The sequence below is a fragment of the Carassius gibelio genome, chromosome A21, assembly GCF_023724105.1.
Source record: "Carassius gibelio isolate Cgi1373 ecotype wild population from Czech Republic chromosome A21, carGib1.2-hapl.c, whole genome shotgun sequence".
Taxonomy (NCBI): Eukaryota; Metazoa; Chordata; class Actinopteri; order Cypriniformes; family Cyprinidae; genus Carassius; species Carassius gibelio.
Window position 1 is genome coordinate 11,762,305 of NC_068391.1, and position 16,741 is coordinate 11,779,045.

At 39.9% G+C, this 16,741-nt stretch overlaps 1 protein-coding gene across 4 annotated transcripts in view; it reads right to left on the minus strand.

Annotated features, from left to right (window-relative positions):
• The window catches only part of LOC127941600 (zinc finger and BTB domain-containing protein 16-A), a 96,868-nt gene that overhangs the window by 22,714 nt on the left and 57,413 nt on the right, over positions 1-16,741 (minus strand). For all 4 annotated transcript variants that reach the window (XM_052536849.1, XM_052536846.1, XM_052536850.1 and 1 more), the window contains exon 4: positions 12,543-12,629. In XM_052536849.1, the coding sequence (XP_052392809.1) occupies positions 12,543-12,629 (87 nt within the window). The remainder of the gene's footprint in view (positions 1-12,542; positions 12,630-16,741) is intronic.

A 16,741-nucleotide genomic window follows, 5' to 3' on the forward strand; every position in this document is an offset into this window, starting at 1 on the left:
TACTAGAACAGCGATATTTTCAAAGAGCCCGTGGTCACAAATGTCATTCTGTGAATTCACAATGTGCTGCATCCATGTGTCGCGGCCGACCTGAGAATGAATCAGTGAACGAGGAGAGAGAAAAAAGAGAGAGAGAAAGATGAGAGATATAGAGAGATATAGAGAGAAACAGCAAGAGTGACAAAATCAAATCAAATCACTGGCGCCGCACAACATATCTAGTGCGCACCTTTATCTGTCATATTTTAAGTTGGTGACTTGGTTTCAATTATATTCACTTTGTTTGGAGCCATGTGGGAAAAATATAACGGATATGTTTCATAACCAACAGACGGAACGTAGGATTGGCATGAAGTATCTGAAAGACCTTTCTATGTAACTGAAGAGCACTTTTAGTGACATGCTGTATTGAAATAAAGTAATAACTTTTTGCTGGTCTTCATATATTAAAGACAGATTTTCAAATGCACAAATGTGAGATTTTGTGGATGAGATCTGAGAAGAAAACTGAGCGAATGATGATGAAGGTGGTAAGAACAGGTTAAGAGAGGTTTGAGTGTGCTGTAAAGTGCACTACCTGTGAGAAGTCCAGCAGGGGGAGCTCCACCTGTCCTCACAGGCAGTGGCCACACAAGCTTTGAGTTAAGATGTAGACAGACCTCAGATGACCTCTGAGTGTATGGATAACATAGGAGCGTTGTGCTATTCTACACATGAAAACTGCTCATTAAATGGAGAGTTTCTCACTCGTTTCACATTAATTTACCCTTTACATTCAATCAGATGCTGGAACATAGCTTCCCTTCTAAAAAATGAAGAAAACAGAGTATAATATTAAGCCAATATTGTTTAATAATCTTTTATATCAACTAAAACCACAGAGTAGATTAAATAAAAACACATCAGGTAGACTATTATTTTTATTTTTTTTTACTCTCAATGTTCGTAGCGTAGTGCCTTCCCTCCGCCTGCCACAAACCAGACATGCGCTTTGGGAGTCTCTGGCCTCTCTCAGGGCCATATATCTCATAGTCCTTGAGCCCAGCAAATTACAGCAAACACAGGATAAACCAGACCGGCCTGTATGCCACACATTCTTCTGAGGGGTAAGTCCGAGTCCCTGGTGCCCTCACACACACACACACACACAAACACACTTAAACATCTCAGAAGGAACGCCACCTCCTGCGAGAGAAGCTAGAAACGGCATCTGTATGAGGAATGCGCACCACAATCTGTTTGTTACGACAGAGAGACATTGCAAACAAGACCTTGCACTTAGGGTGGGACTCTTGAGGGTCTCAGGTGAATGTTTATCAGCAGTGAAATCCCTAACTGAGCTCACTGGGTGTGAAGAGATTGCATTTCTGAGGAGAGAGAGCGAGAAGACTTTCTTCTTTTCCCTCCAAACGAGAGCACTGGCCTTTCACCTCGCCGAGAGACCCTCCCTGAGGTTAAAGTGTAATCCAGGGCGTATGACCACAAAGACCTGAGCCTAAAGGCCAAGGACTGGCACATTTTCTAAATTACACCGTTCTCTTGAGCACTGACTGACCACAGGGTGTCCAACGGCAGCTTTCTCCCTGCATTTATCTTTTAAAGTTTTATAGTTTGATGTAAAGCCAACTAGATTTGGGATGCAAGAGATTGATTAGAAATAAGGTCTTCTTAAACCATGTTAAATCTGATGCTGATGAGGAATTAAACAAGATTTACTATTTTACATTTACTTATAAGAGCATCATTTCTAATCTAGCTTCCTGTTGCTGCCAGCTCTGAATATAAGCACACTTATCTGAAGGTATCTATTAAAATGCTTTTAACACCACTACTTAAATCCAGAATTGAAATCCATTCAATTTTCTGTCAAACTGATTTAAAGGAAACTGCCGTGTGAATTATTGGCCCGAGACTTTTAAAGAAAGCCATATGGGGAAAGAAACGGGGCAAAAGAAGAGTCTCGTTTAATTGACATTCCCCTCCCCCATTTTCCCAGGATAGAGAAGGGAGAAAAAGGTTTTGTGTGTCTCACTGTACAAAAGGAAGCAGATTTGCGGATGAGATGACCTTGTGACCCCTGGAGCCGTTGAAAGGTTCTCAATGGCATAAACCTCACGTAATCAATCACATTCTGGAGCTGTGGTCAGCACCGGGCCGCACAGGCAGCCCTCTGAGCCGGACTGTAAACAGACACCCACTCCTACAGGGAGATGGGGGGGATGAAAGACCCTAACGACATTCCTTTATTCTTCTCTTTGTGTGCGTGTTGTGTGTGTGTGTAAAAAGCCCAAGTAAACAGAAACTTCCAAACATCTTATTATATCAGCAGGACACCTAAAAAAAAATGAATTAAGAGCATTCTTCCACCCGCAGATGTGAATAAAGGAAAAATCCATTCATTTTCAACACAAACGCACCAAACTTGCTCAAGGCTGCATCTGAACCCGATGCTGCTCTTGGTCCCGTGTCTTAAGAACAGGAGGAAATATTAACTCGGACCGCCGCACACCCAACCTTTATGACTGAGCAATCAATGGTTGAGTATTTTCAGTGATATCTTATCTAGCCGAGCATTTGTGTGACTTGTGAGCGAGTGACCAGGTGTCATCTATCAAAACAATCCTAGTCTCTGGAAACCTGCTATTAACTGATAAGGGCAAGCCTCAATGGCGTAATGGCTCCCACCTGAGCTCACAACTCAACTCTGTTTGGGAACAGGCAGTAGTTAGAAGACTGGGCATAGGAGAACGAGAGAAATGGAAGGTGATGAGCTTACATATAATTAGTGCTAAGGCAAGCAAACACTACTGTATTCCTAATGCTCATACTTGGGTTAGGGATTTCAACAAACTCCTAAACCTCTATTAAACCTAGGTGCATAAGTGCTTTATCATGCATGCATGTATGCATGCTATTGTTTTATAAGGAACTATACTAACAATTTTCTCCTAGTGGTCAATTTAACATGCAAATAAATTAATTAAGTTGTTTAGATCGAAAATACTTGTAAAGATATAGGTAGGAAACAGAATATCATGGTCTTGAGCCTCTCCTGACCTAGCAAGCATCAAGAATACCCTAGCAACCACCTAGCATCATTGCAGTGGTATCATTATTAATAATAAAGGTATTTCGGGTAAACATGGACAAAAACTAAAAATCAATGGGAAAAAAAATGGATCACATTATGATTTTTATTTATTTACTGTGTTTATCCATTATATTATAGCTGAAAGAGATGAGAAATATACTGTAAGGAACAGCGAGTGATAGATTAAATATAGATGTCAATTACATTATAAATGTATAAATCTGCTTGTCTTTTCATAAAGAAAATTGTAAAGAAAAAAATGCTAAGAAAATAATTGAATTAAAAACATGGAAAATATTTAGTATTGTATAATACATTACGTAAAAATACATTGCTAGAAATAAAAAACTGGGGTAGAGCGTGAAAATGTTTGGAGGGTTAAAAAAACTACTGGTAGTAGAAAAAACAGCCTTACTGTTGAGCATTTGCATTCTCACTGTTATGTGAATATTTATATGCCATTCAGAATCTAAAAATAAATAAATGACATTAAGGAATGGAGCTTTCAACCTATAGAAAACACATAAAAATGTGAATATTCACCATTTATAACTGCAGAGATACGAAGGTCTTTACTCTAGCCAGGTATATGAAGGCATTTATATCTGGCTCCGAAATGAAGATGAAGAGCTAAAGCTGTTCACTCTCTGCTCCATCAGTGGCACAGGCATAGGTAGTGAGAACCAGCTCACCGGTTAAATTGGCCAGTGTGAAGACGGTGTCACCAGGCAACAAGACCTGATCGCTCCTTTGTTTGGGGTGAAAGGTTGGAAATGTTCACACTAATCTCAGAGTTCACAATTAAGTATCAGAAGAGTGTCTTCCACCTCCCTTCACTCCCCCATCTCCTCTTAGGCCAGTGAACAAACACCACAAAATCCTCCATCGCTAATCGAAAAGTATTTGCACTGTAAATTAAAGGGAACACTTTTTTATGCTTTGTACAGATCACTTTTGGGATGTCTGCAAACAGCTCAAATCTAATTACAGGGTTTGGAGGGTTGTATTTACTCGAAAAGCTGAAGGAACAAAAGAAGACTGGCTCATTGTGGAGTAGCTCTGTTGCGTCTCCAGTGAATCCTTGTCTATTCAGGCCACTAGTGGGACGGGGATTAATCCATTACAAAGATACTTCAAGGTGGGAAACTCGATCACAAATGGTCTGTGTTTACATTTTGTTTTGTTTAATCACAGCAGCAGATTTTCCTGTACTTCAGTTTTTTTTCCACCTACTTTTCATATCTTACCTCTCCCTCAGCATTTCATTACCTATGGTTATTAGCACTGAGAAACAACACAATCAGAACCGAAGCGGATAATGCTTGTTTAACACAGGATCAGTCTTATTGTAGTGGGCAGGGGCGTCCCATCTCGGGCGAGTTTGGCAAACAAGTTCGGGAGATTCCTGCTGGCTTCTATACAGCATTTGAATCGGCGGGCCTACAGGAGTCTGTAATCTCCACACAAAACTTTTATTTTCTTTTGGACATGGGCTGCAGTCTCTCCTCACAATGTGCATCAAAGCCTCTCTCCAGTCGTGATTCTTCCCTAACGCCGTGCCAGAAGGATTTAGACATCACTATTTGCTGTCAAATCTCTGCTGAGAAACAATGCACGCTGTGGCCATCACGCAGAGATGCTACAAAACCGTGTTTCCCCCCACCGTACCTACTAAGCTGGGACGGTGCAGCCCGTCGACTGCGGTGGGTCTTCATCAAAGTTTCTAAGCGGACCGCTTACATGGACTCCGCACCGAGTCATTTGATAAAAGTGGAGCTCATTGTGGGAATTTATACATCGCCTTATGGCTAAACATTCTTGCCAACAGATGATTACTTTTGGGTGTTGGCCGCACTTCTTCACACGGTACCTATCAGCCAACTGAGCATCTCACCCACTGGAAAACTCATTTAGATTCTATCTAGGGAAAAAATTAGTTGTGAAAAAGAAGAGAGAGGCCAGGCCATTTTGTGCTTCATTTAATTTGGTCACTGATACAGAGTCCAAGCACTTGTGCCCTCTGTATTTGGGGAAAGGAGAGGGGAAATAAAAAGACCTGGTGTAAGGACACACGCACCACTTCAAAGGATTTAAGCGTCAAACAGGGTCTAAGCCGCTTCCTCTGCTGGACCGGCAAAATCCCACATAACACATTCAGATAATCATTTTCAGTCTTTTCCTTTAAATCTTACAGCCCTCTGAATAGAGATTGAAAAGCTAAATTGACATGTGGGTCAAATGATTTTGGGTTTAAAGTCTGCTCCGCGTCACCTGTTATTCACCCTGCAAGCTCATAACAGAATGAGCAGAGCTGCATGTGGAACAACTGTTTTTATGACGCAGGAAAGGGACAACAGTTATAAGAATATCATATGCTCATGGGAAGCTGCTCCTCAAGGAAATTGTAATTATGATGTAAGTTACAAATTAGTGATTTTTTTTTATCTTTATGTCTCTTACCACTCTCGTGCTGTCACTAAAAATAGTGGGAAATCAAGTTAGTTCGTACATCATTCAGACATGTCTCAAATGCAGCAATAATAGCAAGTGTCCGGCCAACCTGCAATGAGGATAATGAAGGCCTACAGTAACCAAGCTGGGTGCAGGCGGTCAGTGGGGCTCGGACAGATGGGTCCTCTGCTTGAGAGTGGGACAGCTTGCTCAGTAATGGATGTAGAATGAGATATGGGGATAGAGTCTGGCACAACTAATAGTCATTTAATCAGCTGCAGCTGACGGCACATGGACACCATTTCTGATGCCATGCAGTCCGAGAGCGATCCAACCCCATCAGCCTTCACCTACAAACACTGCCACAATACAAGCGAAGAGCTCTTTGTCCGGTGCATAAACAAATAGCACTGAAAAACATCTCTTTGCCCTTGAGAGTATTTCTTGTTAGCGCCCTGTCCTGAAGGTGACTTTCAGGGACAACATGCAACTATGGATGGACCATATTGCTGTTTAAAAAAAAAAACCGTGCCATTTAAAAGAGATGTAGAAATTATAAATTATATAAATTGTGTTTACATAGTTATAGAAGTATTATAAATTGATATTTCTATAATGTCTATATAATATATTACTTTATCTATATACACTGGCAGTCAAAATGTTGACATTTTTACAATTTTTTTTTAAAGAAAAAAATAAAATATGTAATACATTACATTTCAAAATATAATTCAAATAGAAAACAGTTATTTTAAATTGTACCAATACTTTACAATTTCTTTATTCTTTTTGTTATTTTTTATTACGAACACTGACATCATGATAATGGCGTCAGTCACACTTTGTTTTAAGGTCCAATTCTCGCTATTAACAAACCATTAACTATGACTCTTGCCTCAAACTTCTAGTTTGCTACTTATTAATAGTAAGGTAGTTGGTAAGTTTAGGTATTGGCTATGATTAGGTATGTAGAATCATGTAGAATATGTGATTTATAAGTAATAAACAGCCAATGTGTTAATAATAGGCATGCTAATAAGCATCTAGTTCATAGTGAGAATTGGTCCCTATACTAAAGTGTTACCATACATTATTTTGTGTTCCACAGGGGGTTTGGGAAATTCTCAAAGGCATGTGTTCTCTCTCAGACGTAATGCTTCTGGTCACCTCTGACACACTATAGTAAACAAAATTGCCTTTGTGTAAATTGAACAGGATGCCCAAACTAGCTCACATTCATATGAATTGGCTTGTGCAACTTTAATGCACACTGACAGGTTAATTACGTCAGAATTAACTAAATGCCTAAAAGCCGTTCTACTAGTAGTGGTGTGATTGAGTTAATAGTGGGGTATGACATGACCTGTGTTTACCGGTGGCACCAACCACATTTGCGAGAGTGACAAGCTCGTGGAGGGGTTTAGAAGTGGAAGCCTTTGGGCACATTATTCGGGACATTTTCAGATGTGGGAGAGAAAGTGAAGGGGGGGGGGGGGGGGGGCGGGGGGGGGGGTTAGGGAACCCAAAAAAAAACACTCTTTTCTCTTTCTCGCTGTGCCAAAACAAAGCCGTGCTGCTCTATTCCTTTCTCTCGCTCTGTCAAAACTATTTCTGGCTTCAAAGGAGGAAGTGTTTACTCTATGGCCTGGTTCACTGGAGTAACACCGTGTTCCCACCGAGCAAATTCGCTGTTCTCTCTCCAAAATGGTTTGCATATTTTCCCTGTAACACAAGACTTAAAAAGGATGAGAGGAAATCAAGAGGGAAAGGGGAGCTGCTGCTATTATATCTGGATTTACATGCAGTCAGCTGCTCGGTCGGTTTACAGAAGGCTGTGTGACAACTACGCCACAGATCTGGTCAATAATAGTATCTGTGAACGGTAAACCAATAATAGCTGTGATGTTTTGAGACTGATTGTCGAGCAGGAGAGTCCTGGAAGTCTAACGGATTCATCAATAGAGATCTGATTGAGGAGACCCAGGAGCTTCATGGCCAGTTTCCTCATAATAGTTTTGTCAAAGACAATTTTGAGTTTCGTAGCTTCTGTAGAAACACTAGAACTTTTCCCCTCTCGTCTCCAATCTTCCATTCATGTCGTCACAGCAAATAAAGCACCGCTGTGGTAAAGCGTATCTCTTGGCTAGACATCATATCAGCGCTTCAGATTGAAATGAGACATGCCGTTTCACACTCTGTAGAAGTCAATACCCCTTATTTAAAATGCACAAAAACACACAAAGGCCCCTTCAGCAGGATTCATGAGTGAATTTTTCATCGCGGTCTCTTGAGATAAGTGATCGTGAAGCTGAAGTCTCTTTAAATTGGGCTGCCCTTTAAAGTAGGTCAGAACTGAGAATCTAGTAGCACTGGGGCTGTGCGTCAACAACAGCACATGATGTTGTTTTTCTCTCAGAGTCCTGGCACCAAACACGACCGACCATTTCAGCGCCTTAACCAAACTATCCAACTGTCTAAAAGCACCTGACGTCACGGCCAGCAAACACCTCGCCAAAGGAATGCTAACAACACAGATCAGAGTCATACTGTAAAGTACTGGTACATTACAAGCTATTTTGATACTTCCAGACAAACCCAAATGCTATCTTATCTATGTTCTTTGCTGCACAGAGGACTACTAAATGCTAAATAAACAGAACATGTAAATAGATGAAAAGAACCTGATTGATTAGTCTGAAATAGTGCAGGCTGTTCACAAGAGCCCCTTATTATTCCAGTCAACATATCAAAGCAGCTGATTTCTCTGACATCAACCGAAATGAGACGAGCCCACAAAGGGACCCATTGAAGTGACTGTGTTAGTCTGGAATGAGGCAGGAATCGTGCCCACAATCTAAAACTCAAACAAATAAACAATAGTTCTTTTAACTAGAATTTTAACTAGATTTTAGATACTTTAGTACTTTTAACTACAGACACACATATGCATACATTGAGAAGTCTCTTATGCTCACAAAGACTGCATTTGACCAAAAATACAGCAAAAAAGGAAATACTGTTAAATATTACTACAACAAATAACTGTTTAAATAGACATAAAAATAAAAAAATGATATACTAAAAAGCAATTAAAATTTTCAAATTTTGGGAATTTGAAATTCCTTATTGATGATGAAATGCATTCTTTTTTTTCAAATTTGAAAACAACAGCATTTATTTAAATTATAAATCTTTTATAACATTAAAAATGTTTTTTACTGTCAAGTTTGATGTAAAAAGTTGCTGAATAAAAGCAATGGTTTCTCAAATTCTATATATATATAAAAATTACACGCATATATACACACACACACACACACACACACACATATATATACACTAACGCACATACTACTCATACTGTGTGCAGAGCGTCTCTGCTGCTTTAGAGAGAAGCAGAAAATAATCTGCCAATGACACTATGTAAACCCTTTTTTCCTCTTTAATAGAGAAAAATTAAACAAATTCAATATCCTATCAGTCAGGACTCATTCCATCGTGCCTAATTTTGTTGCTGCTTCGTTATTGCCGTGTTATTTAATCATTGCGGCATCTGATTTTCCATGAACGGCTTTTGTTTTGTCATTCATGCATGCAGGTCGACTTCATCGGCAGTCCTCCTGATAGCATTACAGGAAATGACCGCTGCTCCCTGCACTTCAGCCTTTTGCCAGTCGAGCTGCCAACTTGAAAAATGAGACCTGGATGTTTACAACGACAAGAAAACTTTGTCCATCGTAAACACCACCACCATGCCAACAGTGTTAACTATTTATAAAGAGGGTGCAACTGCGAGGTTACACATCCACTAAGGCTGGGATGTGGTTTTTGGCCTGTTAAGTAACAGTGTTACGTTATAGCATAACGTAAGCATGAGTGGACGGCAGAGCAAAATCAGACTTGGCTTGGAATTGAGGTCTTGGACGCAGGGTTTGTCACTCCGATCTGACTAACAGTGGGAGATAACAAAATGAAATTTTAAACATTTCCTGTTGTGGCCTTTACACCATTCTCTAAGAATGTTTCAGAAACCACCCTCGGTGTGTAGCAAAATGTGGAAGTCTGCCTGTCATGGCTAGTGTTCAGGGAAAAAAAATTCCTGAAGCCGCAGACATAAAAACCCCCCAAAAACCACTTCAAGTCTATCTAGGCTGTGAAAATGAAGCATATGGGTGAGCATATTGAGGGACTGTGGAGAAAAAAAAGCCAGCATATCAAACTAGCCATGCGTTATAGCACATTTAAAATATAAGCCTGCTAGCCACAGGGGAGGCTGGCCTCACTGCTGTTCAGGTCCCTGGCAGGAAGACAAGTTTCACTGCCCATTTTTTTTTTACTCCAGACTCCAAATCTATATTTAGCCAGGCTTTTCCACTGGTATGCCTTTTTCTGATCGTTAGCCCTGTTTAACCCCGATTTACAATGGGCCCCATACTGGTCGAGGATCTCGGGAGGCCCGGTCAGAGAAGGCACAGCAAGCTTTTTACGCATGTCTGTCAAATAACACGGTGTTAATAGCAATTCTTCAGTAGCCAAAAGCTAGTCAGGGTTAATCTTGTCAATAAAATTACTAATGAAAATGGTCAATAAAATCTGTTTTTATTCAGTCAAGAAGTATGTGAAAAATGATATAAGAAAAATGTGTATTGACAATTAAGGTTTCAATTAAAACATACTTTTGTTAGAAATGTGCATGGCTACGCAGAAGCGCACTTTGATCAAACAGCCAAGTAAACAGCATTCAATATATTTTCTATAATATATTCTCGACGTGCAAAAATGCAAACAGACATACAGACAACTGCCTTTATTAGAGAGAAAAATATGTTCAGCCCCTTCCTCCGAAGCTTCGAATTTTCAATGTTGATTACTACCAAAGCTTTGAAGCCCAAAAAATAGTATTCAAACCAGCCCTAGTTTACATGTGCTTCTGAGTCTTACAATATAAACACTCAACGGCTCAATTCAGTACTTGCGCATCTGAGAGCGCGTGACTACAGAATGAAGTTGTGTTGTGCCTCATTGAGTGTAAACGGCCAAATACATAAGTATTCACGTAAACAGTCGATTTATACTAAACAGTTAAGAAACAACACTTGTATAGCAGTTAGATCCGTGAATGAGGTCTTAAAGAGACAGGAATCTAAATCAACTTTCTGCCGATTTATACATTGAAGACTAACCAGTGTTATTTTAAAGTTAAATGGAGTTATAGTTTCTGTGGTATATCTGTACCGTAATATTACGGTTATACCTTTCTGACAAACACAGCTAATTTGAGTTCTTTTTTGTTATTGTTTTTGTTTGTGCCATTGCTTGTCATTTATCTATTCTTTTTTATTACTGACTATTTACTTGTCTTTTTTAGTTAAAATAAATTCAATTCAGAGTCTGACAAAGTTCTTTTTAAGTATCTTCACTACAATAAAAATATGAATCAACAACATTATAAACCGTAAAACAAATAAACTGGGTGACGAAACATTTAGGTTGGATGATTGTAGTTTAAAAATACCCTAACGCTCCCCTCAAATTAAAAAAATCCACCATTAGAGCCACCTAAAGGGGGAATCCCCCCCCCCCACTGCCCAAACAAAAAAAAAAGTTCTCTTACATTGCAAGCCGGCCAGGAAACAGTGTTTCCTGAAGCATTATACTTTAAATACTGAAGCAACAATGAAATTCAGACAGACTTTCTGAAGCCTTCACACATTTTCAGATATATTCTCTCAACAGCTTCATTCAAGTGTGTTCACTTACATATGAAAGACCTAATTCAGTACAGTGAACTATTGACTGTACATTTTAAGGATGTCAATCTCGAGCACCTAGTTCATGAAGGTGGTTCAAGTCTACATGGGTGCGATTAATCTTTCAGGCAAAACAAAATGGGAACATGATCACAAATGTAAAACAAACGGTGCTTTCTATTCCCGAAGTGATCTAAGCGAGCCAGACTGTTATGCTGTGGAGTGCTAGACACGTTTGTGCTAGAACATTCTCCCAAGGGCAGATAGCGAGGGCTGTCTGGAAAGTGAGGAGTCATAGCATGGCAGTGTACTGAGGGCCACATGCATCAGCATAGCACTTGTGTCCAGCAAACCAGCAGAGGTCATCATATCAGGGTCAAATGCACGAACGCACATCTCACTCAGGGTTACCACCAAGTACGTAAGCAGAGGCGGAAACTGGAGAGGTCTTCCTTTCATGCCACAACATTGTTTTGAGGGCACCTAGTAAACAAACAGTCCCAACTAAGCCTGGGTTTCTCTGCCCTGTTTCTCACAACCAATAATTTGTCTGCCTAGAATGACAAGCAGGTATGTACGTGCGTAATCGTTGGAGTTGGTCGCCAGCTTTACCCCATACCTGCTAGGGTGGCTTGCCTTTAACCTCTTCCAGTAAAATGTTCATCTCTCACCATGTGTTCCAAAAAGTTGTTGGACTCAACTCTTTAAACACATGATCAAGATTCAAGCTTTATTTGTTTAAAAATAACCAAGGTAGCTGATTGTTTACCACGCATTGCAAGTAAACACAGTGTGAACTGTTCTTCCTAGAATGCAAACGGATACAATTTAAATCACATTCTCTATAACATTGCTTGTTTTGTAAATATATATATATAAACTTGGATTGAATAGATACAAACCTTGCTATAGTTTGGGGTCAAAAATGTGCACAAAGATTAGAAACATATGTAAACTAGAGGTATTAATATTCCCTTTCAACATATAAAACAAACATTTTAATGAATATGTAAAACAAACTAAATATGAAACATGATCTAAACTTAATTTAGAAATTCTGGAAAAGCATAGGACAAGACAAAACATTAGATTTTCCTAAAAAAAAAATGTAGATAAATGAAAAAGAAAGCTTGTGCATGCTTTCTTAAAACATAACTGAAAAGACAATAACATAGCGCATATACTGAATGCAGGACATTTGAGTGTATTTGATGTGTGCAGTGTGTGTTTGGGTGTGTGTGGCGTACCTGTGTGGATCTGCCGGTGGGCCTCCAGAGCATCTTCCTTCTGGAACTGAGCTCCACACTGGTCACAAACGATGGCTTTCTCACCAGCTATAAGAAGAAAAAAAAAATCAATACATATCAATCTCCATAATTTTGTTGATCCTCGGGTGGTGCATGGTGTCATATCTCTTGTTCGAACCTCAATAATACTTGAAATGATTTGGTGCCTGCAAGTTGGAAGTCTGCTGGATTCACTTCAGTCAAACTTGCTGGCAAGAGCACAATCTACACTGTGTTTTGGAGGATATGTATGACAGACGTGGATCTTGTGTGCACTGTGCAGTGAAAGCAATGCATCATAGAGGGATTAATCATTCAAGGCACACTTTTACTAAAAACACGCTAAATAATGCTGTCAAACACGATCCTAAAAAGAAGACAGAAACAACTAGAAGCCACACACATGAAATCTGCATAGCATGTTCAGATGTTGCAATGGGACACCAAGAGGAACTGAGAGACCACAGGATGCCAATATACAATCTGATCTATAAATCACAATTACGCAGAAACACTATTTATCTGCTCGATCAAAAGGGAGTTTTTAAAATTTCTAACAGAGCTGTCAGCTCTTGTCATTATGTCATTAAATTTTACCACCTTCACAAGCACAACAGGAAATTATAGCTAGGATAAAAAAAAAAAAAAAGTCAATTTCGCAACCACTTGTAAAGTTGCAACATTTACTGTAATGTCAAGCCGTAGAAAAAACGTGTTTTTCTTTATTTTCTTGCAGATGATGCCACTCAGCAATAAACTTAGAAATGCGGCACAAACAAGTTCCTCTAAATGGCTCAAGAAATCATCCATCTTTATACACCTTTATTACCATGCCACTAAATGTAGCACTTAAAGAGGAACTACCACAGGCAAACCTCAGAGCTGATTAATTCAGTGTATTCATACTCCAAAACTGTCATTCATGAAATACTGTATCTAGTTTCTGCAATGGGTGTTGTATTCAATTTAATGTGCAGAGAAACTAAGTACGCCATCTGTAATTTAACCTTCTTGAAAAATTTAAATACTGTCTCTGGCAAATACAAAACATTTCTGCTTGAGAGGTCTGATATTTCAACCTCTGGCTTGATCATTAGAATAATCTTTGGGTGGACTACCTGTTTGAATATGAATTAAATTAGTACTGAAGTGGCAAAAAGATAGAATGACAAACAATATAACAAATGGTATAAAGAACGACAAATAAAAAGAATGATAGAATGACTGATAGATAGGTAGACAGACAGAGAATTAGACAGACAAATAGATAACTATACACAGATAGACTGATAGACAGAGAGAGACATTTTGCCCAATCCTGGCGTTAAGCAGGTATCTCATCTGACCATGGAACAGGAAGGTCCAGAAACTAAAGTAGCTTGAGATGGAGGGCCAGCGGGACATTGATCACCACCTTAAGTGGCAGAGAGGGAAAAGCCAGACCTTAACTCCCACCCCACAACATAAATGGCAGCTTATTGGAGCAGGTCATTATCTCACAGGGGGTGACACCATCCAGCCACCCAGCAGGAGCGTGCTTCCAGGCCCGGCAAAAGCCATGGAATTAAAGTGATAAATTCTAGCCTCTCCCTTTGATCAATAGCGACTTTCTTGTCAAGCACAAAAAAAATAAAAATAAAAGAAAAAAGGTGTAAAGACAAAAAACACCTCCCGCAGATTTGCCAGCATTCATACCCCACATTCAGACCCATTCCCAACAAAGGCATAAACAGACAGCAGTGATGGAAATAACTTCCTCTCCAAAAAAATAAAAACCTCTCTAGCAACTCCCACTTCCTCCCTCCTTCTCTTGGAGTTGCCACAGTAATGCCGACCTGACATGACGGGCCCTTACACAACCGTGGCTCCCGACAAGTGGAGGAGAGGTGCCACGTGCCATGGGCTCGTTCCTTTTTCACTTCCCTACACTGAACGTATTGCACAACCGAAACCCTGGGATTTACTGTCTCTGAAGAGGACACCGCATCGATCGGTCTTGTTTTCATGGGTCGCGCGCATGAATAAAATGACGCGAGTGAAACCGGAGGCTTTACGCGAGCTGCGGGAAACATCCAGCATCAGATTACCCGGCACTGGGGCCGCGCTGCCTTTGTTGATGAGTCCCCGAAGAGTGTGATACTAGAGCACAGCTGTAATGGAAAGAGCTGTGAACAAGCACATTGTCTAATGCTATAAAGGTGGATTCTCATCACGCACTTTGATCAGACGCCTCTCCCCTCGTCTCTCGGAAGCAGGAACATGAGTAGACAAATACAGCGCAAACAAAAACATACCCTTGCTGTTCGGTGAGCCTACACAAATGCGTTATATAAGACAGTACACTCAGTGCCAAAAAAAAAAGGGCAAAAAAATTCATATAAAAAAGGAAAAACAGTGCTGTCAGAACAATGAGTACAGACAGCATGCTCTCTCTTCTCCTTCATTGGTAATGAGCTGTGCTGTACAGTTTTATTTACACTATCCTCTTATCAGTCACAGAACAGTACGGAGACTGCCAATTGGAAAGGACAGCCAGGAACTGTGTGTTCCCTCTCTTGACTAGATGTGTACCGCAGGCAGAGCAATTTTTGTATCAACCAAGACAAAAATGCTGGGAGACTGCCAGATTCCCCTAAAAATGTGCCCGTTCACACAAGCACACCGGCAGGGATGCATGGATGAGTATATTTGTGTAGCACTGTCGGGCTGATGCAGGGCTCCAGACTGAAACAATGACTAGGGAGCCAATGGCACCTCAGTTGAGGCATTTGTAAGCCAAATGGGTTTTTTGGTTTCAGAATTACTGAATCGCTCGATGCGGATTATTGTTTGGAAGCACTGTATGTTCTATCGTAGTGATAGAATATTTATAGGTATATGCACAAAACAATAACTAAAAACAACTATGCCATTGTATGAAATTCAGCTGGTATTTGGAAAAGAGCTGCAGGTGACTGAAATATTAGAGTAGTATAGTATTAGTATATAGTACAAGTATATTATTAGATATTTTCTTAAATTTGATGATGTTTTTATTAAAAAGGGGCCAAAGTAAATCTGATGCCAAGTCTGACGAATCTAAACAAAATTGAAAAGAGAGCCGCACTGCAGTCAGGGAGTCAGTTACAAACTAAGTATCGGGAGTCTGTTTAATGAATCGTATAAATTGAATCATTAAGAAGAACCATTCATAAGAGTCATTTGATTGCAAATAAGGCATCACCGCTGTAGTCCAACAAAACAGGAGATCACACTTTAAAATGTGATTAACGGAGGCCACTTCACAAGTTGATATATAGATATAGATGCATGGATTTTTACTAACAGACTTAAATATGCCATTCTTTCCTGTAACCACATACAAAAGACACAAAGCTAGAGAAATAAGCCACACAGATTGATTTTCCAGACACTATACAGAAGATTACGCTCTACTATCAGAAAATGAAGAGAAGTCAGCTGGTTAATATTTATATAGCCTTCACATAGAACAGAAAGAATAGGGAAGGAGATAAACACTGAGGAGATCTAGGCTTCTTCTGATAGCTTCACGGTCTGGTGCGCAGACAGAGGACGTCTCGGGACAGACCAAAGCAGACAAATATTGACTTGCTAAACACACATTCACATCAAATATGCTTCTAAATGTATCTGCTCAAAATGAACACAGTGTTGCACATTCATTCACTTGTTTTTTAGCCTGCTTTAAAGCTCTTAATCCATTTTGCCTGCAGTCCAATTTATCTGGCCAGCAGGTCACACTCAGTCCTCCATTTTTCCTGCTCTTTTTCTCTCTCACTCTGACTGTACATTACTGTCATTTCAGCTCTCTAGCTCCAGATATACTTTTGGCATTTCAGTTCGGATGCCTCTGTGTACACGCTGTCCAATCCACATTCAGAAACAATACAAATATCAGCAACAGGAAAATGTTTGCGTATGACCCTGATGTGTGGCAGGCAAACCATTCCACTGCAACAAAAGGTGAAAGGGAAACGTTCCATGTGTTTTCCTCTTCCTTTCTCACCTCTTTTTTTCTCTTCAGGCCATGGTGCCTTAAATTATGACTCTAGGCAGCTTTCCTGACGGTATAGTGAGAGGACAAAGGGCTTTCAGAAGTGGAGGAAACAGGAGCTGGGCTGGAGAGGAACTTGCAGGGT